The sequence below is a fragment of the Drosophila persimilis genome, unplaced genomic scaffold (assembly GCF_003286085.1).
Source record: "Drosophila persimilis strain 14011-0111.01,24,50 unplaced genomic scaffold, DperRS2 tig00000124-arrow-pilon, whole genome shotgun sequence".
Classification (NCBI taxonomy): domain Eukaryota; kingdom Metazoa; phylum Arthropoda; class Insecta; order Diptera; family Drosophilidae; genus Drosophila; species Drosophila persimilis.
The window spans coordinates 14,466,065-14,493,365 of NW_020825294.1; the positions used below are offsets into that span (position 1 = coordinate 14,466,065).

At 40.7% G+C, this 27,301-nt stretch overlaps 1 protein-coding gene and 1 long non-coding RNA gene across 3 annotated transcripts; one reads left to right on the plus strand and one right to left on the minus strand.

The window, feature by feature from the left end:
• On the plus strand, window positions 1-27,301 carry LOC6602657 (very long-chain specific acyl-CoA dehydrogenase, mitochondrial). Its single transcript, XM_002027640.2, has 6 exons — window positions 1-74; window positions 7,126-7,327; window positions 7,381-7,476; window positions 17,273-17,668; window positions 19,411-20,400; window positions 27,103-27,301. Exons 1-6 carry the CDS (start codon window positions 16-18, stop codon window positions 27,238-27,240), a joined length of 1,881 nt encoding a protein of 626 aa, XP_002027676.2. The 5' UTR covers window positions 1-15; the 3' UTR covers window positions 27,241-27,301.
• On the minus strand, window positions 7,942-8,470 carry LOC113565441. 2 transcript variants are annotated; one of them, XR_003408589.1, is made up of 2 exons: window positions 8,358-8,470; window positions 7,942-8,286 (listed from the first exon to the last, which is right to left on the minus strand). It is a non-coding gene; the product is annotated as an uncharacterized LOC113565441 (long non-coding RNA). The 2 variants fall into 2 exon arrangements; XR_003408588.1 differs by having other exon boundaries at window positions 7,942-8,311.

Below are 27,301 nucleotides of genomic sequence, written 5' to 3' on the forward strand. Positions count from 1 at the left end.
GATAAGTAATTAAATATGTGGCAGCTAAAAACTATACAATTTGCGAAATGTTCAGTACATTCGATTATATTCAGGTAATATTCAAATCAATCATTATGTCAAAAATCATCATTTTTGTATTTCGATCGTTGACAGCTGAATCTGATATTAATGATATGCCCATATGTATGTATATATGTACATACATATGTATGTACTTAGAGTCGGGCATTGAGTCAATGGAGTCGTCAATTGGGGACAGTATAAAATTGGACAGTTCCGAGTAATACCTGATGTTGAGGATCGTTCTTTTGGTAAAATCATAAGCTATCTTTTATCCAAAATTTTGCGGAATCTTTGTTGGAGATTTTCTTCAAGTATCGATAGATAACGTTGCTCTATCCATATTTCCATCAAAGAAAATAAAATTCCCAACACCAGCGTCTGGCCTACGCGCCCTAACATACCCATGTCATCATTCATGCATAACTATGTACATATATCTTGCAGGTTCTTCATTTCAAAAGTGTCAAAAGAAAGGTCAACAAGATTATAGTCCGAGGTTGTGGATCCGATATAAAGCATATGTCTGGAGAAAACCAACTACAGAGAGAAAAAATTAATGAAGAACCTGCAAGATAGAGTTTTGCATGGATAAGGATATGGACATGCCTAGGCCCGTAGATCAGCCGCAGGTGTTGGGAATTCGATTTTCTTTTATGGAAATATGAACAGAGCAATGTTATCCATCGACACTGAAAGAAAACCTCCAACAATGATTCTACAAAAATTTTGATTAAAAATTGTTTATGATTTAACTCAAAGAACCATCCTCAACATCGGGAATTACTCGGAAATGTCCAATTTAATACTGTCCCCATGATACTGATGACTCCTTGGGCTCATTCGCCTGACTTTAAAAGGAATCGAGAATTTTTGACTAATATTAAATTAAAGCATTATAAAACAGAGGAGTGGAGGAAATAATGGGATAAATCGAATCAAAATATGTAGGTTGAAAAATGTTATACACAATAAGGAGGGCATAGCAAATATTAATTTGTAGGTTACAAGTAAAATAAAAATAAAAACGAGGGAACGTTGTGAGTTTCTGCTGCGACTGCAATTCTACTTTTATACCCGATACCAAAGACTATAAAATACCAAGATGTTGCATGAGTGACCAAAAAGCTGTTCTATGGCGGGTCCTAACATTAGAACCCAAAAGGCACGAGGGAGCGCGCGGGGTTTCAATTCCCTTTTCGCCTGTACTTCGTCTCTACCGCGACCCCGCTGCCCATCGGTTTCGTCTGTTCGGCAATTCTGGACTCTCGAGCCTCAGCACCGTCGAAGCGGTGGTCGCGGATCGCCGATGTCTTTGGAGCGGCACAGTGGGACCTTTGGCCGTCTCAGCTTGCTAAATTTGTTAGTGAATATGAGTTCAATAAATATTTGCACACTGAAAAAATGTTAAACTTTGAGTGCTTATATCTTCTAAACTAAAACTATCTTGAAAATTCGATTGGAAAATTCGCTATTAGATGCGTACATTAAATTTATCTAAAGCACTCATACAATTTTTTTGTACTATTTCCGCCCCACTGTGCCGCGCCAAAGACATCAGCGACCACGCTGCCCTACGGTTTCGGCACGCAGACGATTCATATTTTGTTTTTGTATTCTTTCTCTCGAGACACACTGACTCGACGCTGACCGAGGCATTGACGAAGCCGAGTAGCATTTCGGAGGCGAAGCTAGCGTAAAAGAGAATTGAAGTAATAGCCCCGCGCGCCCGTACCATGAAGCGTCAAACGAAAATTGAAAAAGTATTTGTTCCTCATGCAACATCTTGGTATTGTATAGTCTTTGCCGATACATATGTATGTACATCCATATGTTATCAGTATGGCTACATTGAGCAACAATGTGTGCGTGCGGGAGAGACAGTAGCCACTGCAAATTGATTTTTTTTGCTATAAAAATGATCTGATCCAGATTCAGCAATCTGATAGATGCGTTTTTAGTTTTCTCGAATCTTCAATATTGTGGATGCCACAGATTTTCGTCGTTTGTAAGGGGCGGAAGAGGGTGGGGCGAAATGTTGAGATATACGTTTTATAGTGAGATCTAACAGGAGTGTGGATACCAAATTTAGTTACTCTAGCTTTAATAGTCTCTGAAATTTGTGGATGCCCCAGATTTTCGTCCTTTGCGGGTGCGGAAGGGGGTGTGGCGAAATTTTGACACGAAACGGTCAAGGTCCGATATCACAGGAGTGGGGATACCAAATTTGGTTGCTCTAGTTCTTATAGGTTCTGAGATCCTTGAACTCACATTTTGCAATTGGCAAAACCGACCATGAAACCTGTGTGTTAGAGAGACAGAGCGAGAAAGAATGAAATTGTTTTCTTGATTCTGGTTATAATAATTAAATGATCTGGTTCAGATTTTCAGAAATGTCGTTGCTCTAGCTCTTATAGTCTTTGAGCACTAGGCGCTGATAGGGACGGACAGACAGACGGCTCAATCGACTCGGCTATTGATGCTGATCAAGAATATATATCCTTCATGGGGTCGGAAACGATTCCTTCTGGACGTTACACACATCCATTTTCACCACAAACCTAATATACCCCAATACTCATTTTAAGTATCGGGTATAAAAATGGCCAAGTGAATTGTAAAAAATAGTTTGTGCCTTTTATAACATCAGTGCACAAGTACTAAGCGGACCAATCAAAATCTTTGATGATGTTATTAAGCTTCGCAAACTCGGCTTTACGAAAGCAGCGTTCAAATAGCCTACTGGACCGATCCAATACAGTTGGTAATATATCTAGCGACACTTCGAAAGTAGGATGGTAGGCGTCTTCAGGTATAGTGGGCGGAAGGGCTTGGGTTAACAACACTAAGGTCGAATCCGATAGAAAGCACAGATCAAGCAATCGCCCCAGGGAATTTTTCACATGGTTGACTTGAGACAGGGACAGGTCAAGCAAGCCGTCAACAAAGTCATGTCGTGACATGGGCACTAGGATACTAGACTCGTTTACCGAAGACCAAACAGTTCCTGGCAAGTTGAAGTCACCAAGAACTATCATACGATCTTTATCAGATAGCGAGGAAGAAACATCGGTTAAAGCGGACAAGTGCTGCTCATAAATTGAGATATCCGAAGAAGGTGGGATATACGAGCAAGTAATGAATATAGCGAAAGCGGGAAGAATCAGTTTTATACACAGGAATTCCAGTTCCTGTTGAACCTGGACTGTGAAGTGTTCCGACGTGAAGTAAGAGTCCACTGCAATTAGAACCCCTCCTGCACGTCGAGACGAACGGTCCTTTCTAAAAGTTGTGTACCGACCTGCCAAAACCTCGGAACTAAAAATGTACGGCTTTAACCAGGTTTCAGTAAACACTATAACGTGGGAAGCAAATGCAACACTATCACGGAAAAAAATGCTTAGCTTTCTACGTAAGCCTCTATTCTGATAGGTTACGAAGGGAAGTTAGTTTTTTGGAAGGGTGGAATCAGGACGGGAAGATGATGCCTTTGAGTCGTCAATGGATCATGTCTAGAACCATGGGAAATATAAGAGTACGGATTTCAGGGGAACAAATTCAAGAACACATTGCTGATGATAGTTTGAGCATGGCGCAGTTACGTGAATCACAATCGCAAGAGGCCCGAGATGAATGAAATGAACAAAGGCAACTAGAACGGAGAGTAACGCGCAGATACATAGTCGACAGACATAGAGGAATTGACCAACAATGCCACAAACGTAGAGGAATTGACGAAAAACGCCAACAATTTTGTCGAGCATTTTAGACAAACACTTCCCTTTATTCCACGTATGACGTACGCTGATGAAATCAGCGCTTGCTTGAAATCATCGCGACTGTGGCGTAATGTTAAAAAAGCACAGCTGACAGTGAACATGCGCGTTAAAATACTTCAGGATCCATCTGCCGAAACTTTTTCTAAACAACTGTTAGATATTGGCGATGGGAAAGTTGATGCATAAAATTACAGACGGACCTCTGCACAATCATCGCCTCGCAATATACTCTCATCGATAACATATTTCCCGATATACATAGACAATGTGAAAATCATAATTGGCTGGCAGAAGGTTAGCATAGATTTATAAAGCGACGATCAACTACTACAAATATGCTAGAGTTCGCTTCTTTTAGCATTAAAGGCTTTCAAGGAAACTTACAGACGGATGTTCTTTACACTGATTTTAGCCAAGCATTCCATTCGGTTTGGTTGGCTGGCTATTTTTAACCGCTCCTTCGGGGCAGGTGATCTATGTGCTTCTTTTTGCTATGTGCTTTAAAAATTCTGCTTCGGAAACGGGGAAGCGCGGTGGACAGTATACTGCGGCTAGGTTTAAGTAACAGCTTTGAGTTTCGACAGAATTGATATTTTTTAATTGGACGTTGATATACAATGACTGCATCTTACAAGTGGCGATCCAATTACTGCACCATCAAGTGGCCCGTGACACCAACAGAGGGCTGTTACGCGCGGATGCGCTAAAGGCAGTCTTCCTCCCGCCCAATCGACCGAGAGCGATACTTTATGACGACGGTGCGTGGGTCGTGGCCTCCCTGAAAAACTCCTGGCTAGGTGGAGACTTAGAGAGGAAAGGGAACTGGTTTCGGTAGTGAAAAAGAGAATACAGTTTCAACGTTCCTATGGTCCGAGAAAGAGTGTTCTTCGAAGACCCGTCAGGATACAATTTTCCCTTTTATCTCGTGAGAGGCAAAAGTGAGGTACATGACCTCCTTACGATTCTTAATAATAAAGGTGGTATCACTTTCTAAGACCATATGAGTGGTCAGTAGATAACTGAAAAGTTACTCACCTTTAATTTTTGTATCAGTGCTTTTCTACCTGCAAGGATTTGCGTTGGCGTCGTATTCTGCAATTAGGCCGATGTCCTTGGCCCCGCAGTCTGCTATTAGCGCTCGGAGGGGCGCGTAGGGAGCGATCAGCTTGGTCAGGACCTCTATATGTGAAGGTAGAAATTTTAGTCCTCAGACTGTAGACCCAGTTTCCGAGGATTCAGGGCACCCTTGGCTAGGGGGAACAGTAGAGCAGCGCATGCTGCCTAATAATGGTGGAGGTTTGTCGGCAAGAGTGTGACATTCCTAAATGACTTTCAACTCCACCATTGTTTTTTCGACGTCGCTATCGGGGGACTCCACCTATTCCACGACATCGATGTGACTTAGACCCCTGTTCGTCGGACACGAACGACACATCCGGAGCCGGTTTGGGGGCCGTTGTCGGGGCCTCCCCCTTGCGAATCACAGATAGCTGCGGGTCTGAGTCGACCTCCGCATGCCTACCTCTAGAGTCACACTTTTAGGAGGATATGAGAACCATTATGTAGCCGTAATCTACTATTCCGTCTGTTTAAGTGAGGAGCTCCAGCGACTTCACGTTTAGGACGAGGATGATTTGACACCTCTGTCCTGTTACATCCTCCAACCAATCGGCGGTAAGAAGTTGGCGATTGCAGATTTGCAGTAGCCTAAGGATCTTCTCCGGCTATGAGGCTTCTCCGAGACCCATGCTCTGGCTCTCAGTCTGCTGGGAACATCTTCCCATTTAACAGCCTCTAGCAGAGCGAGCGTCTTGGCAGACGATGGCTTTCACCTTGCCTTCATGCCACCCAACATCCTCACAGTTTGACGGTGGTCCGTCATTGTCCAGCACCTGCAGGAATCTGTCTTGGAGCTCGTTTTCCACCAAGTGCCATTTGTCCCGAGGGACATGACTGTCCTCGGCGCCCCTGTCCACTTGGCCCTGGGTGCCCCGAGTGACCCTGGGGACTTGCTCTTCGCTTTCACCTTGCCTTCATGCCACCCAGCATCCTCACACGTTGACGGTGGTCCGTCATTTTCCAGTATCTGCAGGAATCTGTCTTGGAGCTCGTTTTCCACCAAGTGCCATTTGTCCCGAGGGACATGACTGTCCTCGGCGCCCCTGTCCACTTGCCCCTGGGTGCCCCGAGTGCCCCTGGGGACTTGCTCTCCGCTTTCACCTTGCCTTCATGCCACCCAGCATCCTCACACGTAGACGGTGGTCCGTCATTTTCCAGCATCTGCAGGAATCTGTCTTGGAGCTCGTTTTCCTGTCCACTTGTCCCTGGGTGCCCCGAGTGCCCCTGGGGACTTGCCCCTCGCCACCTAAGCTAAGAACTAGTTCACCAGGTGGGTTTTCACCCGCTTGGCTTGTTGGGCTTGTCTGTGTAGCTGGATCCTCCGCTGAGAGTTGCCGCTTGTTAGGGGCCTTGGCCGCGCCGTTTCCGCGCCTTGGCTGGCCGGAATTCCGGAAAGATTGAATAGTAACAAAGCCTCTGCTCAATCCCCTCGGCTAACGACTTTAACTGGGTCTTTGTAGGACAGCATGAATGTCGCTCGATTTCAAGAAAATCGGTCGAGCCATTTCGGAGAAGTGCCAATAAGTCGCAGATGGGCCAATTTGAGTCGTCAAACCATCAAGTCTAGAACCATGCGAGATATAAGAGTACGAATTTCAGGTGAACAAATCAAAGAAAACAATGCAAATGAGCGCTTGAGCATGGCGCAGTTACGTGAATCACAATCGCAAGAGGCCCGAGATGAACGAAATGAACAAAGGCAACTAGAACGGAGAGTGACCAACAATGCAACAAACGTAGAGGAATTGACCAAAAAAGCCAACAATTTCATCGAGCATTTACATAAAAAATGTTTTTTCGACTAGCATTCCAGTGTGAGCCTGATATTGAATACTATGCTCGTTCAAAAGAGGTTATTGGTACTTTTGAAAAGGAAGGCCCGCATTGTCATGCACTCAAATTTAAAAATGAGCCAGTTGGGATGAGTTCAGAGAGATCAGGAAAAGTACAAACAATCGAAATTGAAACACCACTTAAACTATTGCACGGTTTACTTATCAGTACAGAACCAAATTCTATTGTTAAGTAATCTTATATTTGATAAGTAAATCCCTGCATACTTATAGTAGAAAGTTATTTTTATTGAACTGAAAAAAATGTTTCCTAGAAATAATATACATGGCAAAACAATGTTTGCCGGATCACCTAGTATATTTATATTATATTATATATTTATTACTTCCAGACGGCTTTCAGTTGGTGACTTCAAACTAAGCACAAACCGTGATTCAAAACAATTTTCTGTAAAGGAGAATGAATCTTTCATGGCTAATATTTTTCGTCGGTCCTTAGTTCCCAAGCAAGTTTTTCCATATCCCGATGTGCTAAGCCTGGAACAAAAGGAATCGACTTGCAGTCTAATAGGCCCTTTTGAACGTTTCTTTTCTGTATGTATATTACTTTACATATTAAACATTCAGTACAACTTTACTCATTTAAGGAAATTAATGATGCTGCCCAAAGTGATGAGTCTGGAAAAGTAGACGAAAAAATCCTCTCCGCGTTATGGGAACTGGGTGCATTCGCATTACAAGTGGTAATATATTTGAAAGCTTGATAGTTTTAAATTACAACAGATTTCGTGAAAAATGTATATAGCAACATACAACAATACAATTACAACATACAACATTTAATAGTTTCTGATATGTCCGTTTTTCTGAGACAAGCTCAAAAAGTTTCTTGAATATATTCAGGGGGAGCCGGGTTTCGCGTTTTTATACATGTTCCCGCTTACGCAAAATTCTGTTAAAAAACAAAAACAGCTAGCTTGGTTTTTTATAGAAAAACAATTTGATAAAGACATCCTAAGATGTCTAGGAACTTTATAATACTAAGTTGAATATGTTTATACCCGATACTCATAAGGAGTCTAGTAGGCTTTGCACACTGAGTCCATCCCGGGGGAATGGTGGGATTTTTTGACAGATGTGAAACTCCGATTCACACTGGCACCATCCACCATCCGTCAAAAACAGCTAATGCCAATAACAAGTGCATTAAATTTGCGCGGAAGATTTATTAATTTTTGGTTCTTATAATGGATGATGAAGATGTAGCAATTATTTCGGCCGTGTTTCAACAGCAAAATATGCGAACAGCCCGATAACAGCAACAGTTCTGGTGATTTTAATCAGTCAGCAGAACAGATACGATCTGCAATCGCAAAATATTGTTTAGACCATAATGCAAATACTTATTTATTTATATTTCTCAGCACTTCCAATAAATCATTCTGGAATTTTTTTGCGTGTGGATGAGGCTATCTTTTCCTGCCTCATATCATGTTCTTCCTTCTTCCTGTGAAGGTCCTTCTGCTGGAGCTACATGATCCGTCCAGATTCGACTCGATAATGTTCGAAAAAAACTCACTATTAAAGAATAAATTATGCACATCAAAGCAATTACAGAGCATACCAATATTTGTTCTATGTTGGCAGTCGTCTGCCATTTATTCGCCACACACTTGCAACTTCAGCCTGGCAGACTCGGCCATGCCGCATTCAATCTCATCGCCAGCCTTGAATGCATCCGAGCCATTGAGCATGATTGTTGTTGTTTTTTGTTTATTTTGTCACAATCATTGTTTACGTTTTCGCAGTGATTACCATTTTTTCGTTGTGAGTGACAATTATTCAGAGTTGCATTTGAAAACCATCGGCTAACTATCGCATAGAAACGTGCGGTTTAGGAACATCCAAAATGGATGGCGGACTAACTGAGAAATTTTCAGAACGGCAAAACCTTACGGACCATCCCCGAAATGGATGGTCGATGGTCGTCAGTGTGAATAGCCTATAGGGGTATATTATATTTGTGGTGAAAGGATGTGTGTAACGTCCAGAAGGAAACGTTCCGACCCTATAAAGAATATATATTTTTGATCAGCATCAATAGCCGAAAGAATATTAGACTGCGAAAGTTCATCTCGAAAATTTCACCCGTAATAAGTTAAAGCCAGAAAACAAAGTAAAACATTTAAATTAACATAACATAAACAATTAATATGCCATCAAACAAACCAATACAATGAAAGTTTGGAAATCGCAGATATAGTATAGATTATAATAATATTTGAGTACCGCGTAATAATAAGTAGATTAGAATGTTTGATGTGGATTTTAAATAGAATTATTATCTTTGGACGTTGACATGCAATGACTGCATCTTTCAAGACGCGATGCAGCTACTGCACCGTCAAGTGGCCCGTGTGAAACCAGCGGAAGGCTGTTACGCGCGGATCCCAGGCAAAACGCAGCCCTCTTCCCGCCCAACCGACCGAGGGGCGCTGCCGCATAACGCGCGGCGCGTAGCCGAGCCGAACGCGAGCATGCAAGAAAGATAGCTGTTAGACTAACGTTCGAGGAAAATTAGCACTAAACTTACTAAGAAACTAAGCATGCAATCAAAATACAAATACCACTACAATTACTAATTACTAGAAAGGTGTGTAAGGACTAGTAATTTAATAAGAGGAAGAAATTTAGTGGTGGATATAATATGGTAGAGGGAATTATAATCCGAGCATAAGGCCCTAAACGGTTCATGCAAGGAATAATTCGATCTACAAAGTGGAAGGAACAACGGTATAAAATTTCTAGTCAGTCTAATAGGAATCGTGAAGATTATGTGGCTCAACAGATGAGGGCTTTCTATGTCACCCCTGATCAAGCTGTGCATAAATATCACAGCAAGCATTTTTCTACGGTAAACTAAGGATGGGAGGATTACTAATAGTAGTCTACTAGAGTATGATGGGAGTCTCACACCCGCATCCCAGTTAAGGCCCCGCAGAGCAAAGAGTAAAAAGTTTTTCTGTACTGATTCTATACGGTCCTGGTGTACTTTGTACTGAGGGCACCATATACAGGAGCCGTATTCTAAGATCGGACGAACAAGCGAGGTATAGAGTCTTTGTTATATAGGGGTCGAGGCATTCCTTTGACCACCTCTTTATAAACCCAAGCACTCCCATGGCCTTATTTACCATGGTAGAAATGTGTTCGGAAAACTTTAACTTGGGGTCTAACATAACACCCAGATCAATCACCAGGGTAATTCTCTCAAGAGAACCCCCAAATAGGGTGTATGGAGCCAACAAAGGGCTAGAACGATGAAATGTCATAACTTTGCATTTCGAGGCATTAAGGTGTAACAATTTTGCACAACACCATGACTGAAAGCTATTGAGATCGGATTGCAAGCGAGAATGAAATGAAATGTCCTTGTACTGGACACAGAGTTTAAGATCATCCGCATACATAAGTACTCGAGAGTATGTTAATACTGAAGGCAAGTCAGAGTAAGGGGCCTAGATGGCTGCCCTGTGGTACTCCCGAAGAAACCTTTACTGGTAGAGTTTTTGAAGAGGACTCTTTGAGACCTAGAACAAAGATATCTAGAAATCCATCTCAGGAGGTTGGGCGGAAACCCTAAAAGGTCAAGTTTATGTGCTAAAAGGGAATGGTTTACAGAGTCGAATGCTTTAATAAAGTCGGTGTAAATAACATCCGTCTGTAAGTTACCTTGAAAGCCTTTAATAATGAAAGAGGTAAACTCTAACAAGTTCGTGGTGGTTGATCGCCGCCTTATAAATCCATGCTGAGTTGGAGATATAAGTGACTTGCAGAGATGTTGCAAGTGCGGAGTTAAAACCTTCTCAAACAATTTGGGAATAGCGGATAACTTTGCTATACCTCTATAATTTTTTGCATCAGACTTGCTACCTTTTTTATGGAGAGGAATTATAAACGATTCCTTCCAGATTGGGGGGAAGCAAGAGGAATCAATGGACAGGGTGAATAGTTTAAGCAATGGTCCACACAGAGCCTCGGCGCAGTACCTGAGTGCACAACCTGGAACCCCGTCTGGACCCGGTGAAAACACCGGCTTAACTAGTCGAAGATCATGAAGTAGGGAATATTCATTTAACAAGGGACTGAAAATGCCGTTCGACCTCGGTAATCCGTATGGGTACGGTTGACCAGAGTAGCTTTCCTCAGAATAGGTGGTTTGGAAAAACTGGGCAAAAAGATCGGCAATTGCCTGATCATTATTTGTCGACGTATTACAAAATGATAGCGAGGATGGGTGTGCGGACGTTCTACGCTTACTGTTTACGAAGCAGTAAAACTGTTTAGGGTCCTGAGAAAAACGTATCCTGCATCGAGATAGGTTGTTCTTATAGCATTGTGCACTGAGAAAAGTTTGACCGAGCTGTTACATAACGAAAGTGAGAAGGAGGAGAGCCCACTTCTTGAAATTTTTTATTAAGTCTTGATTTTAAGTTTTTTAGACTGGATAGCTCTTTGCTAAACCAAGGGGGTTTTCCAGATCTAATCGGACAAGAAAGCGGGACACAAAAATCTCAAAGTGTGCCAAGAGCATTGTAAAAAATGTTTGTGCCTTTTGTGACATCAGTGCACAAGTACAAAGCAGACCAATCAAAATTCCTAATTAGGTTATTAAGCTTCGCAAACTCGGCTTTACGAAAGCAGCGGACACGTTCAGGTAGTCTACTCGACCGATCCAATACAGTTGGTCCAATATCTAGCGACACTTCGAAAGTAGGATGGTAGGCGTCTTCAGGTATAGTGGGCGGAAGGGCTCGGGTTAACAACACTATGGTTGGATCCGATACAAAGCATAGATCAAGCAATCGACCCAAAGAATTTTTCACATGATTGACTTGAGACAGGGACATGTCAAGCAAGCCGTCAACAAAGTCATGTCGTGACATGGGCACTAGGATACTAGACTCGTTTACCGAAGACCAAACAGTTCCTGGCAAGTTGAAGTCACCAAGAACTATCATACGATCTTTATCAGATAGCGAGGAAGAAACATCGGTTAAAGCGGACAAGTGCTGCTCATAAATTGAAATATCCGAAGAAGGGGGGATATACGATTACTTATATATAAGTAATGAATATAGCGAAAGCGGGAAGAATCAGTTTTACACACAGGAATTCCAGTTCCTGTTGAACTTGGACTGTGAAGTGTTCCGACGTGAAGTAAGAGTCCACTGCAATTAGAACCCCCCCTGCACTAAGAATGTCCGGCTTTAACCAGGTTTCAGTAAACACAATAACGTGGGAAGCAAATGCAACACTATCTCGGAAAAGAATGCTGAGTTTACTACGCAAGCTTCTTACATTCTGATAGGTTACTAAAAGAGAAGTTTGTTTTTTGGAAAGCAAGACGGGAAGTTTAGGTTGAGGGTGGCACACTGGAAAGATTTGTAAGGGATATGGGGAGCCTATTCTTCTTCTTAGCCTTAAACTCCTTCACCACCAAATGCTCCGGCCAAAATTTTTCGGAGCAAATGGTGTCAAATTGAGTTGGGGAGGTGCTTATCCTAAACGAGTCTATCTCCCTGTCATAAGAGAAGTTGAATTTTTCCACTTTTAAACCCACGGCTTTTATTTTGCTTTGAATAAAAGCAATTACATCATTATATGTGAGGTCAGGGGCCATCCGTGAAACAAAAACTTGTCGTTTTGGTGGGACTCCCACCAGTGGTTTAGTCACCACAGGCCTAGTAGCTGTGGCTGAGTGACGGGTAGCACTTGCAGATCCCGCGGAGTGACCTTTTTACGCCTCGGAGACTCATTCAGCAGTTGCAGACTGCCAAATTGAGACTCCATGGCTAGGAGCCGATCGTATTGCTTTTTAAAGCCAACGGTCAGCTCCTTAAAGCCCTTCCGCGTCTTCCTCATAAATATGACCATGTCACTCTCCACCGCACGGCATGCCTCGCAACCCGTTAAGTTTAGCTATAGCATCACTCACGACGCCAGAAAATCCAGCGCATTTTGCGTGCTCTACGCTGTCGCAGAGCCAGCAGGGGACATTCGGCTAATCGTAAGTGATCTGCTTCTTACAGGTTTTCTTGGCGCAGACCACAGCGTAGTCCATTTTTATTATTTATTTATTTGCTCAAGAAAATTTACGAAAAAAAAGAAAATTTCCAAAAAGAAATTGGTATCAGACCAATGTGCCAGACGACGCTCAAAGTGGAATTGGTAAAAATTGAGAGCAGAGTGGAGAGCGGTTATAGCGAGCGGTACTGAGTAGAGAGCGCTATTGCTCAGAAAGTTTAAAGAGAGAGAGAAAGAACAGTTATTGAAGTTGAGGTGATAACGGGAGAGTGATAAAACAACAAAAGCTGCAAGACGAGAGACGAGAGCTGTAATGCAATGTAATTTACTCACGTCAACAACACAAACATAACAACCCGACGCCGAACAATTTTAAGTTTAATAAATAATAATTAAACACAAATCAAAAGGCATGCACTCGCGGAATAGAATAGATTTCCAGATAGTAGGTGAGTTAGGAAGGTATTTAATGTTTATTTAAGAACACACCGGTTTTTTATGTAAAACAAAGGGAAAATATGCGGAAAAAACGCGTCTGATCTACGAAAGAGAATGAACGATTACAACTATAATTTAACGAAAAGTACAAGTTTTCTCATTATATCGATCCTAAAATATACACAACATTTTTGTTTATACTCGGAGCGTTTTCCGCATTCATGTTAATTCACAAATTTAAGTCTATATATGAAAACGAAAAGTCGATCGACCCAGTTGAGCATTAGGCAATAACTATTTATTACAAATCTTAGGGCTTGAGCACTGGGCATAAGAGAGAGAATACAGTGGTGAATTTATTACAATAATGGTGAGAGTAAATACAAAAAAGGGAGCGTAGGCTCTCTATTTTACGAGGGTCATTTGAGTACTTTGTTCCTTAAGGGAGTTTGACCGAACAATTCTGTTTTGGCGTTAGAATGAAATAATGGAAATATGTACATAAAACATCAATAGCCGCGTGAATATAGCCATGTTCGTCCGTCAGTCCGTTCTTCCGCAACATCTAGACCTCAGAGACTAAAAGAGCTTGAAAATCCTGCTTATGTTAGCAAACTTCTTTGATATCAGACTGAACCAAGTGCATTTCAACATTTTTCACACCCCCTTCTGCACCTATAAAATCCCCGAAAATCTGTGATATCCACATATTTAAAGATACGAGAAAAAGAAAAACGCAGTATCATAAAATGAACAAGTATTTTATATTATACTGTTTCTGTTTTCAAATGTAGCATAACTGTTTTGGGAGCTGATTGAATTGAAAATTTCTTTAAACTTAAGTTACTACATATGGGCATTTCCACGACATTTCCCAATATTTTTTTTGCAATTCGATATGATTTGGTTAGCTCTATGCTTAGTAGTAATGAATAAATGTTCCCGAACGTACGCTAAATGAAATATCGAGCATTAGGTTAGGTAGAGCCGGCTGCCAAGCTCCCTCGGAGCCCGGAACACTTAGGCCGGTTTCGGCCCGTTGTGATACGGCTTGGGATCATTCCCTCCCTGCAAGTGAGATTTCATGTCAACAGTTGTCCCATCCCGATGCTCTTATAAAGTTTGCGATCTTTCTGGGACATAATGTAGACATCTCTGAGATGTCGTTCAGAAAGGCAGAGCCCAAGTGTTGTAGCCTCCTTCTGCTGAGCGCTGTACAGGAACAGAACAGGTGTTCCACTGTCTCCTCCTCGTCCTCGTCTCTGCAGCTGCGACAGAAATCATTGTATGGGGCGCCCAGCCTACTTGCATGGGTGCCTACTAGCCAGTGTCCTGTGAGGGAACGCATGACTGCGCTGCACCTTTCCCTGCCTAGTTTGCCGAGCTCTGCGGTTCGCTTCTTATCTATGGTCGGCCATGTTTGCCGAGCTGTGCGACAACGTGGCCCTATTTGTCATTTGTTGTCTGTTAGTCGCATGTACTGCTCTTTTATGATGAGCTTGCAGGTGGCCATAGGCATACAAATATCCTCCTTATCTTGGAGAAGGCGGGTCGTAGTAGTAGTGCATCAGGCCAGCTCGTCCGCTATGCAGTTGCCCTCGATGTCCCGGTGGCCCGGGACCCATATAAGGCTGATAGCAAATTGCTGAGCCATCTCGTGACGAGATCTGCGGCACTTCGCCACAGTAGGCGAGTTCGAGGAGATCGCGTTAAGTGATCTGATTGCAGCTTGGCTATCGCTGTAGATGTTTAGATTGGTTGCCGTGGCGGTAATCGTGTGAAGGCAGTACAGAGCCTCCCTGATTGCTGTAACTTCCGCTTAAAAGACGCTACAGCCTGAAAGATTGCCTTATGTTTAGCTGTTCAGAGTAGATTCCTCCTCCAACCCTGCCGTCCAGCTTTGAGCCATCCGTGAAGATGCTTTTGGCCCCGTCTGGGCCGGGGAGTCCCTCGAGCCATTCGTCTCTATGATTGTGCTGAATGGAGTCGCCGTGTGCTCCCTTGGAACTTGATAGTCCGTTCTTGCTGGGACCATGTTGTTTTTAGTGATCTGATGAGTGACCTATATGTTGAGGTACCCATTGTTCAGAGTCCCTAAGACGTATTGCTGCCATTTCTGCCCGCTCCTTCCCTGCAAGGTCAAGGCTCTAGAGGCATAACATGGCGTTTAGCGCATCATTTGGTGTAGTTCTAAGAGCTCCACTAATGCAGAGGGCGGCCGTTCGCTGAACCTTGCTCAGCTGATTGGTGATCGTCCTTTTTGTTAGGGCAGGCCACCAGACAGTAACTAAGTAAAGTATTATAGGTCTGACTATTGCCAGATATATCCATAGGACTATGTTCCACTTTAGGCCGATAGCTTTTTTGCAAGTGTAGAATGCTGTTGTTGCCTTCTTCACCCTATCCTTGACATTCAGGTTCCAGTTAAGCTTTTTGTCAATTACCAACCCTAAGTAACTGGCACTGTCGCTGAAGGAGAGCCTGTATCCATTTAGTATTGGGGGGTTGAGGGGCGGGACCTTGTATTTTTTTGTGAATAACACGAGTTCCGTTTTCGAGGGAATTAGTCCCAATCCGCGCGATTCTGTCCATACGGACAATCGAGCAAGCTTTGCGGTCATTAGGTCGCATAGTGTTTGGGGGTATTTCCCCGCGAAGATAATTGCAACGTCGTCCGCGTATGCCACCACTTTACAGCCCCCTCTTCCAGGTCGCATAGAATCTTATTGACTGCCATGGGTTGGTGGGTTTGGGGATCTCGAAGGATAATATCGTCTCGATATACCTGTGGTCTGAGAAGGAGTGGTCTCCTAGGACTTTCCAGCTCTTGATTGTGTCTAGCAGTTGCAAATGAATAAATTTGAGTTCAGGATAAAGCTGAACAGTGACTCACCCCTTACATTCGTGTCCTTGCTCCCCCATTGGGTGTGGTGGGCGTTGACATCGCAACCTATAAGTAGGTCTTTGTCCGTCCTTTCGCTGTCGCTGGCTATTTTGCGAACAAGGTTGTTGGGAGGATAATCCTCCTCGTGGGCCATATAGGACGCCACCAGCCTGAGATGATTCCCGTTTAGCTCTAGGCTTGCCGCCGTGTTATCGCCATCGCTATAATTATGGAGCAGAAATATATTTAAGTGCTTTCTCGCAAGTATGCAGGTACGGATTTTACCTTCATTTTGGGATACAATGATCTTGTATTCCATCGTCCCCAATCCACAGAACTGGCTTCCTACCACCCAAGGCTCCTGGATCAGGACTACGTCGGCTCCGATGCCGCTTCAGTGTTGGAGATTTATTTGAAGGATCCTTAGGACCATCTTCAATATTCTCCACCACCGTGATGTCTGCGTCCGAGTCGTCTGAGACTATCTTCTGGCACATTGACTCAAAGTCGAGCATCAGCTCCGTCTCCGAAGAGAAGCCTTCCTGGTCTGGCTCCAGCTCGTCCTCAGGCGCATCGAGCTCCGTAGCGACATCCTGCACGTCTGGGTTGACGACAGAAAGCGCCGCGGCCGCCGCGTCCGCTTTGTACACCTTGATGGGGACCGAGCTGAAGCCGAAGTTAAGCTCGCCTTTTGCTGCCTCTATCAAGGCCAGCGACAATTTATTGAGAACGAGCACTGCCTGGTTAGTCGTCAATTGCTTAAAACTGTTAAGTTTTATTCAGTTTGGAAAATAGTATCGGAACAAAAGTATATTAATATGAGTTTATATTAACTTTTAATTATTTGGTTTGGAGGACTTTTTCCCGGAAATGCCCATATAAACAATAATCATAGAAAAACAAACAATTGCATTTAACAAAAATTTGATATTCGGAGAAGCAAAAAGTGGGTTCAATTCCAAGATTTTTTGTACCGCTATGTATCACTATGTAGAATTATTAAAGCTTTCAGCTCTTAAAACATGTTTTCAGTGTACTATGAAATATTACAAAAATTGAATTTAATTAATTTTTTATCAAAATATGAATAAAATAATCGTATTTTTTCGTTATTTTTCTTTATAACATAGCCCCCGAATTTTGGTGGTTTGGGTCTGAATAATACGCAGTATGGAAGACTTTGTGAAATAGTTGGTGCCAACGATTTAGGACTTGGAATAACGATCGGCGCACACCAAAGTATCGGATTCAAAGGAATTCTTTTGTATGGAACACCTGAACAAAAGGAAAAATACTTACCAAAAGTATCCACCGAACATGTATACGCTGCATTTGCACTCACTGAGCCATCTTCCGGCTCGGACGCAGGATCAATTCGATCCCGTGCAGTAAAAAGTGACGATAAAAAATACTATGTGCTAAACGGTTCCAAAATCTGGATATCCAATGGTGGAATAGCTGATATTATGACTGTTTTCGCGCAGACTGAACTCGTGGATTTAAAAACAGGTGAAAAGAAAGACAAGGTAAAATTGTTTTAATTTAAAATCTTACTTTTTTAATCTTATGAATAAGGAACACTTTTGTAACAGTCCGGAAAAATGTATTATAAAATTAACAAAACATTTCAATGCAAACAGTTCTCATTGAGATTACATTAAGCTTCATGTCAAGGGCGCGCTGCGTTTTCATGTATATTTAAGAAATAATTAATTTTACATAAGTATTATTATTCATTACGCTCAACAAATTGCATATTTCGTCTTTCGAAAATCCACATTCCTTATGTCAGTTGCTTATACAAAAAGGCAGTCAACAATTTTCTGTTAAATATTATTATTACATATCTTTTTGTCATCCGACATGTTTTGATTAATTTTCGTAAGAGGGTATTTTTGAAATACTCAACAGATTTCATGTTTTATTTCTCGGTTTTCAATTTCACAAAATTTGTCCGATTTACTTTTGAAATAACATAAGTTGGTGCCCCCGTTTTTACATTCCGCAAGATTTTGAAATTAAAAGTAAACAGAAAAACAACAAAACTAATCTTAATTGCAAAAGGAAAAAAATAGAAGACTTATTGATGCATTAACATTTGACAGCATTACCAGGGAAATTTAGCTTGTGCTTTTACAAATAATTTTTTCTTAAACCAACCTCGACAATAATTGGTCAGGGCAACAACACTTTACGTTTTCGTGAAAACAGTTAATGCAGTCTGATTTGGTTGTCGGAACGTTGGCAAGAAATACATTCATGCTGTTACTCGCAGCGCGTCAGGCATGTTAAATACAGAAGTGTTGCATACAAGATGTCTTGATCTTCTTAAATCGCGCACTTTCTGCAATAGTATTGCTTCCAAATAAGCAAATGAAAAAATAAATTTTTATCACGGTGTATATTTTTGAAGCAACGAGGGCAGCTGTTTTTGTTTGCCAGAATGGCATTTCCGTGGAAAAGTTCACCAACAACCAAATAATTAAAAGCTAAATGAAACCCAGTTGCATATACCTGTGTCCCGATATTAGGTTCTAAACTGAATAACTAATTTAACTAATTGGCATGTAATTTTATTAACTTTGATTTGAAAACGTATTCAAATAAGCCAAATTTCTCTTATACCAAAAATACCGAATTTTTGGTATTTTTATAGTACAAATATTTTTTCCTATAAGAAAGATGATTGGTCACTTTAGGATACACCGTTATGTTTCGTAAATTTCTGCATTTTACTAAATTAAGCCAAAATAAAAAAACTTGTTTGTACTGAAAAAGCGTTTCGCGACCCGCGGAAAGGCCCATAATCAAATAAAATATACAAGAATACAAGAAATAATTTTTATCAACTTTTTCTGAAAGATGAAAGATACTAACATTATGTGAAAAAGGAAGCACTATACGCAACATTTTTGAAAAATTAAAAAAAAAAACCTTTCTTAGAAAAAGCAACACAATTAATTAATTTGTAAACCCCCAGATCTATCAGAAAAATTCGGTTTGGTTCGTGGAGTAAACAAAAGTTTGATTTTGTTGCCTAGTGTTAGTGTTCACTTAAAATTAAAATTTCGAATTTATTGTGGTATTTTCAAAAAAATATAGTTTATAATGATTACCGTCCTTGACATATAGTAGTGGTTACATTTTTCGGCTTATGATTGACTTTTGTGTACAATTTTTAAACCCCGAAACTAGATTTGATTGTTTTTAAATTTTTTTGTAACAGTTTGTAACATCGAACTTACACTTGTATTGTTTTTCAAATTAGGTAACTGCGTTTATTGTGGAACGATCCTTTGGAGGAGTTACAAATGGTCCACCAGAAAAAAAAATGGGAATTAAAGCATCAAACACTGCGGAAGTTTACTTTGAGGACGTAAAAATACCTATTGAAAATATTCTTGGAAAGGAAGGGGACGGATTTAAGGTTGCTATGAATATTTTAAATAATGGTCGCTTTGGAATGGGAGCAACGCTCTCCGGAACGATGAAGAAATGCATTGAAATTGCCACTTCTCATGCTAACAACCGTGTCCAATTTGGACAAAAACTTAAGAACTATGGATCTATTCAAGAAAAATTAGCACAAATGAGCATACTTCAATATGCCACAGAATCTATGGCATTTACTATATCGCAAAACATGGACAATGGGAGTCAAGACTACCATTTAGAAGCCGCTATATCAAAAATATATGCAAGTGAAAGTGCCTGGTACGTTTGCGACGAGGCTATTCAAATTCTGGGAGGTATGGGATTCATGGTGGAAGCTGGACTTGAACGAGTTTTACGAGATTTACGAATTTTCCGGATTTTTGAAGGCACAAATGACATTCTTCGTTTGTTTATAGCACTGACCGGAATTCAATACGCAGGATCTCATTTGAAAGAACTGCAAAGTGCTTTTAAGAATCCATCAGCTAATTTGGGCTTAATATTTAAAGAAGCTTCAAAGCGTGCTGCATCTAAAGTTGGTCTAGGTGGCTGTGATTTAAGTTCTCACGTAGCTCCTGAGCTTCAGCCCTATGCCAAGAAAACTGAAGAATGTATAGACCTTTTTGGTCAATCAGTTGAAGTGCTATTATTACGCTACAATAAAAATATAGTAAACGAGCAATTTATATTAAACCTACTGGCAAACGCAGCTATAGATATATACTCTATGGTTGTCACACAATCACGATCATCTCGAGCTTTAAATCTAAATCTTCCAACTGCACAGCATGAAGTTTACTTAACTAAAGCTTTAACCATACAGGTAAGTGGATATGACATAAAATGAAATAAGCTGAAAAAATAAAAACGAGCTAGAATGTTATGAGTCTTGTCAAAGGACCTTGACTCTATTCATATAACAAATACTCAGTCAATCACAATGGTGATTGAGTTAGCCACTTGGCTCACACTGGCGGCTCAGGAGGTCTTGCTTATTCTTATAGTGATCCAAATTCTACAATATGGTAGAAGTGGCCATTCTCTATGATTATGAATTTTCTGTTCTCTCGAGTGCTCTATACAGCCGACACGACAAACACGCTTCGTGTCTTTCTCTGTTCTTACTTTCAGACAATTCCTACTATTCCTGAGGTACTAGCAAAGGTTTCATATATTCTAAGCTGCAAAAATTTAACTTTTGAATTAATAACTTCGGAACGACTAAAGACATTTTTATAAAATAACAATCTTCCAAAATGTAGTCTGCACGAGAACGTGGTACTACGATGTCTAGAAGCTTACCGTACATTTTCCGATTCACACATATTTGTTTCCACAAATTTTCAAATTTAATTTTTCGTATCCAAAAAGTATTTGTATACCCTCCACTTGAAGAGTATTTAGATTTTTGGTGGCAGAGGATAAAGTATTTACATATATTCTTGATCAGTGTTAATAGACGAGTTCTGTCCGTTCGTGTACAAAGTTCTGTATTTTGTGTACAAAGCAAGGCATGTACAACCTTGGATATTCTTGTATACAAATCTGTGCGGTTTCCAATGCGTATTCCCGATATTTTTTATTAGATCATGGTTTACTTCGGTAATTTGAGCAGACAATTGTGAATTTTCAAAAAACCTTCCACCCGTAACAATCTTCTAACAACACTATTGCTGTTGCCAGAACCTTGCATGGGAATGTTTATTATTAATAACATTTCGACTGTGAACCTGTCTCTGATAGCTGCCTTTCGTTGATAAACTATGCTTTTATCTGAGGCACGGATCAACCACTTTTAAATTGGTAGTTGATAGCTAGACCTCGGATTTTGCATATTTGCATATTTTCATCAGATTGTTACTAAAATTTTTATTTAGACGTTTGATCAGTCAAATATAACGAATTTGAATGCATATCGAAAATATGCAAAACATATGCAAAATATATGCAAACAAAATATGCCAAAAATATGCAAAATATATGCACATGAATTTCATCGAAATTTTGAAGCAATACTACTTTCTCTTACTGTACTGTTACTGTTCTTATCAGTTTGATCTCTGGCGTTATTTTAGGCTATTGATTTGCGCGTTTGCTTTACTTGTCTACAGTCTTTGAAGCGAATTGTAGTGGAATGCCGAAAATCAACAGGTATAAAAGAAATTTGTTAGGAAAATGGTTTAACCGCCTTTCCGAAAAGTGTTTTAAAACTGTTGGAAATTATATAATTTGTGCTACTTGTGACAAAAAGGTGAATTTTCAATATTCAGTCTTTTGCGTACGTTCTAAAACTTTTACTGTTTTAGATTCCTTGCGAAAAAAATTTCAATTGCAGCAGCATATTGCTACTGCACTTCACAGAAGGTCCAAAGCATCCAACGAAAATGCGCATACTTCCAGCAACACATCAAGCAGCTTTTTTGTACAGAGTTGATTGCGGAAAATATACTATGGAATGTGCTTAGCAATGGTACCTTTAATAATTTTCTGAAAAAATACGCCGGGCAACAAATTCCTTATGAGAGTACTCTCAGAAAGAGTTACTTCGATAAATCCTACCAACAATCTATCCAAAAAATTCGCGAAAGTATAAAAGACGAAAACGTTTGGATATCAGTGGACGAAACTACGGATAAGCAAGGGCGATATGTCGCAAATTTGATTATAAGAACATAAAGCGAAAAGGAATCTTCATACTCATTTTTATTGTCCTGTAAACAGTTGGAAGAAGTAAATAATGCAACTGTTTCTCGATTAGTGAACGACAGCATTCGTATATTGTGGCCTCACGGGAATGTTTTGTTACTCTTAACTGATGCTGCGGCATATATGACAAAAGCTGGTAAAAGTTTTGTATCCGAATCTCATACATATTTCTGGTTTAGCACACGGATTAAATTTAATAGCTGAAAAAGTAAGAACATCGTTTCATGTCGCTAATTCGTTTATATCCTGTGTGAAAAAATGTGCATAAAAGCTCCGCTCAGAGTACAACGCTACAAACAAATACTCAATAAGGAGTTACCACCAGAACCGATCATAACCAGATGGGGTACATGGTTGAAGGCGGCATCATTTTATGTAGATAACATGGAGGAAATAAAAGAGGTACTATGTTTGTCAACAAACAAAAATTTTAGTTTGGTAAATAAAAAGATTCTAAATTTTCATTTTAGGTTCTTGAAACACTGAACCCAGAAGATGCTGAATCCATTAAGCTGGCGAAGGAGCTGGTAGAAAACCCACAACTACATCAAGAATTCATATATATAAAATCCCACTTCGAGAGAGTTGCCGAAATAATAAGAGCATTGAAAACGAAGGCGCTGCCATTAGAAACGTCAATGGACTAAACTAATGGAAACTAATGATTTTGGAATGGATTAAAAAAAAAAATTTGAAGCAATTTTGAAAAGAAATCCTGATTTTCAAATCTACTGGTTATGAATTAGTGGACTGTATAATCTTTTAATATATTGAGCTTATTTATTTTCATATATTGGTTATTGTCGGGTCAAGCAGCTTAAATATTTTATATTGCCAGTAGTGCGGCCCAAAGGAAATGCATTTTGGTGTTGTCGTTTCCAATGCCCCCACTGCAAAGATCATTTGCTACCGCATATGCGCATGCAGCGGAATTCTTTCGTCTCCTTATGTCGCAATCTCTCGTACTCGGCTTAACAGCGTCCCCGAGCAGCTCTAACGCTCTCGGGCTATCCTACGCTCTCGCTCGCGTCTAAGCTTGCTAATAAAAAAGAGTTATATCAAATCGCCGGGCTTGTGTTTTTATACCTAGACAGTTCACTCACGCACCGATATTGGTCACTACAATTCCCGGGTTAGACGGCCTACACACTCCACAAAAGAAGTCGAGCCAAAAGGGAATTGAAATATCAGGCGATGCGACAGTCCAATGCAAAACGGTACACATAGCTTTAGCTATACGTGTGAGAACATTACAGCTATGTTTTGGACACGAGCAATAACAACACAGCTATGCGCGTAAAAATAGTTACCTAAGCGGTGCAATACACTCATGAGCGTATGAATAGGGCAGTTGTAATATACACGAGCATTGAAATAAAAATTACGAGGCTCATTTCTCAACATATACTTTTCATGAAACGAACATCAGAATTTTTATACCCGATACTCAAAATGAGTATTGGGGTATATTAGATTTGTGGTGAAAGTGGATGTGTGTAACGTCCAGAAGGAATCGTTTCCGACCCTATAAAGTATATATATTCTTGATCAGCATCAATAGCCGAGTCGATTGAGCCCTGTCTGTCTGTCCGTCCGTCCGTCTGTCCGTCTGTCCGTCCCCTTCAGCGCCTAATGCTCAAAGACTATAAGAGCTAGAACAACGATGTTTTGGATCCAGACTTCTGTGATATGTCACTGCTCCAAAAATATTTCAAAACTTTGCCCCGCCCACTTCCGCCCCCACAAAGGGCGAAAATCTGTGGCATCCACAATTTCGACGATACGAGAAAACTAAAAACGCAGAATCGTAGAAGATGACTATATCTTCTAGAGTGCAAAATCTGAACCAGATCGTATAATTATTATAGCCAGAATCACGAAAACAATTTCACTCTTTCTCGCTCTGTCTCACTCTAACACACAGGTTTCATGGTCGGTTTTGCCAATTGCAAAATATGAGTTCAAGGATCTCAGAACCTATAAAAGCCAGAGCAACCAAATTTGGTATCCACACTCCTGTGATATCGAACCTTGACCGTTTCATGTCCAAATTTCGCCACACCCCCGCAAAGGACGAAAATCTGAGGCAACCACAAATCTCAGAGACTATTAAGGCTAGAGTAACCAAATTTGGTACACACACTCCTTTAAGATGTCACTATAAAACGTATATCTCAGAATTTCGCCCCACCCCCATCCGCCCCCACAAAGGACGAAAATCTGTTGCATCCACAATATTGCAGATTTGAGAAAACTAAAAACGCAGAATCATAGATAATGACCATATCTATTAGATTGCTGAATCTGGATCAGATCAGATCATTTTTATAGCCAAAAGGAACAAATCAATTTGCAGTGGCTACGCAGCGCCCGACGTCACGCTCAGACTGATTTTCTGTCTCTCTCGCACGCACTCTTTGTCGTGTCGTTAAATATTAGCGGCGTCTGCCGGAGGAGAGCCATACTGACTTAGTATCGGGTATAACTCTAGAGTTGCGGTGTCCGCAGCAACTCACAACGTTCCCCCTCGTTCTATATTAATCCTTTAAAAATATGCAAACTCCGAGGTCTATTGATAATCTATGTGAATCCAATTATACAAGGTCGACAAGCCGAATAGCAGAAAGTCATTGCTACGTGGTAATCTGTTAATGGTATCTAAGTCGTTCATAATTTTGGGCGTCGCCTTGCAAATGCCGCATGTTTGCGATTCTGTTTCTGCAATCACATTGAACACTTTCCCATCGATCGTCGTAAGCTGCAATTTGTGCTCAACTTAAAATCTGCTTAATCGCGTGGACATAAATTTCAGTATTTTTATTTATTGAATTAACTGCTAATAATGGAACTTAGTTACAAAAGGAGGAAAGAAGAGAAGTTAAAACTTGTTAAATTTAGGTGATTATAAATATTACATGCTATTAGCTTAAGGGATAGTTCAGGGCATAAGGTGTGACAGACGGAGTTATAGTTGTGGCACATAAAACCCTAAAAGGTTGATGTTGGGCATAATTAGACCGACATATTGGTAAGCCGATTGGCCTAAAAGTACGGGTTGGTCTAGATGGAACGGCAAAGTCAATCTGACCCAAGGAGCTTGTGCACGAACATTACCCCACTACATATTGCGATGGAGCAACTACGGCAGGTCAATTAGATTTAGTCTAGACCGGTAGGGTGGCAAGATCCTACCCAAGTTTCGAAGGGCAAAAATTAAAAATTGTGCTTTTGCAATAACAACCTGCTGTCATATTCACAAAAGTTTTTCGATTTACTTTTGAATACACATAAATTGGGGCTCCCGTTTTCAAATTCCGCAAGATTTATTCGTTTTCAAAACGAAAACATTTTCGTTGACGAAATGAAAAGTAAACCTGATTATTTTAAAATATCCCCCTTGGCTTTTACTACACATCGTTTGGCCTTCAGATATTTTTCCGTTATATCCTCAAACCAAACATCTTCTATAATTTCTCTTAACTAAACCATAGTTTTTAGCTCCGCGTTTTTATTTTGGCAGTCATAAGGGGGGTAAACCTTACCTATCGGATTGTGATCGAGGCTGTTACCTGGCCAATATAAGGACTTAATGTCCGATTTCGCCTTCAAAAGTTTAATCTGTCGTTAAAAAATAGTCGAATCTAGTTAAAAGTAGCAAAACGTTAAAGAATCACAGTGTGCGCTCGATGACAATCGTCCTAAAAAATAAGATCTTTTTCTCTATCTCTGATTCCATATTGGGCACAACTCCAATTCGCATAATTTCTTCATACTTTTTTGCATTCACCAAATCTCTAGTCATTATTAGTGATTCAGTTTTATGTTTAGGTATGTATCTCCACATCATAATATAAGGCGAATGCTTTACGGTGGCAATGCAGCAATTTTCGGAATGGCATTCTCCTCTTCTGCGGGGAACTGTGCGTGACCCATCGAGTCCAATTGGATTTAAATTTGTGTCATCCGAGAATATGATTCGTGACCACTCAGATTCACCCCCATTTGATTTTTCTTTAGACCAATTTATGCTAGCTTTCATAATTCGATTATTCAGAAGTGACGTTTTGGCAGGTGTCCTTGCCGTTGAGCCCATCTCCTTCAGACGACGCTGTGTCCCTCGTTCTCTTCTAACACCAACACTTGACTAGAGTACAATAACCCTGTTTATTTTGGGGAATCCTAGGTCAGATTTGTAATTGCTGATGTTTATTAGTATCTTAATATTTAGCTTATTTGCTCTCGTCAATCGTAGGCTTCGAGACGTATCCCCGCTGCTACGGCTATGGGTTCTGACTCGGCGTACGCCACGACCGCCACACGCTACTCTGCATACAAAGAGTTTTTCCTTACTCGCCTCGAGCTAGCGAGGCTTGCTCAGGCTCTGACTCGGCTGCGAATTCCAAATGAATTCTAAACTACGCTAAAAAATTGTTTGAAATTCCGCAGTTTAAAAATGCGCTTTTCTCCTGCTAAATAGGTCATTTCACCTCATGTGCAATGGCGTAATTTTAAGACCTTAATGGTTATGCGCTGGGCCGCTGCCGTCACAATCTCGCCGTTTCCGATCTCTCATGGAGACGCCCGAGAGCGCTACTCCTTGATCATACTTGGCCACGCGCTGGGCCACTGCCGGCCCGATACCGTCGGTCCCTCTCACAACGTATTTGAAGAATACATCGGATTCGCTTGAGACTCGTTATTCTGCTATGGTACTCTGGTCAGCCGCGCAGGGCATTTTTTTTTGTGGGGCTGTGTATTTGAAATTAATTATAAGAACTAAGTGTAATTTGAATTTTTTTCTTTTTGTTTGTTTTTCCAGGCCTCTGAGCGAGCGATGAAGAACATAACAACTGCCACTTCAAGACGTCATCAAAATCTGACAGAGAAATTTTCAATTATAGCTCGGACGGTTTGTGAAAAGGACGGTGTTTATTCAACTGGAGTCATAGAAGTTTAAATAATAAACGATTTGTCCCAACAAAAATTTTGCAATAAATAATCCATGAAAATGCATTGAA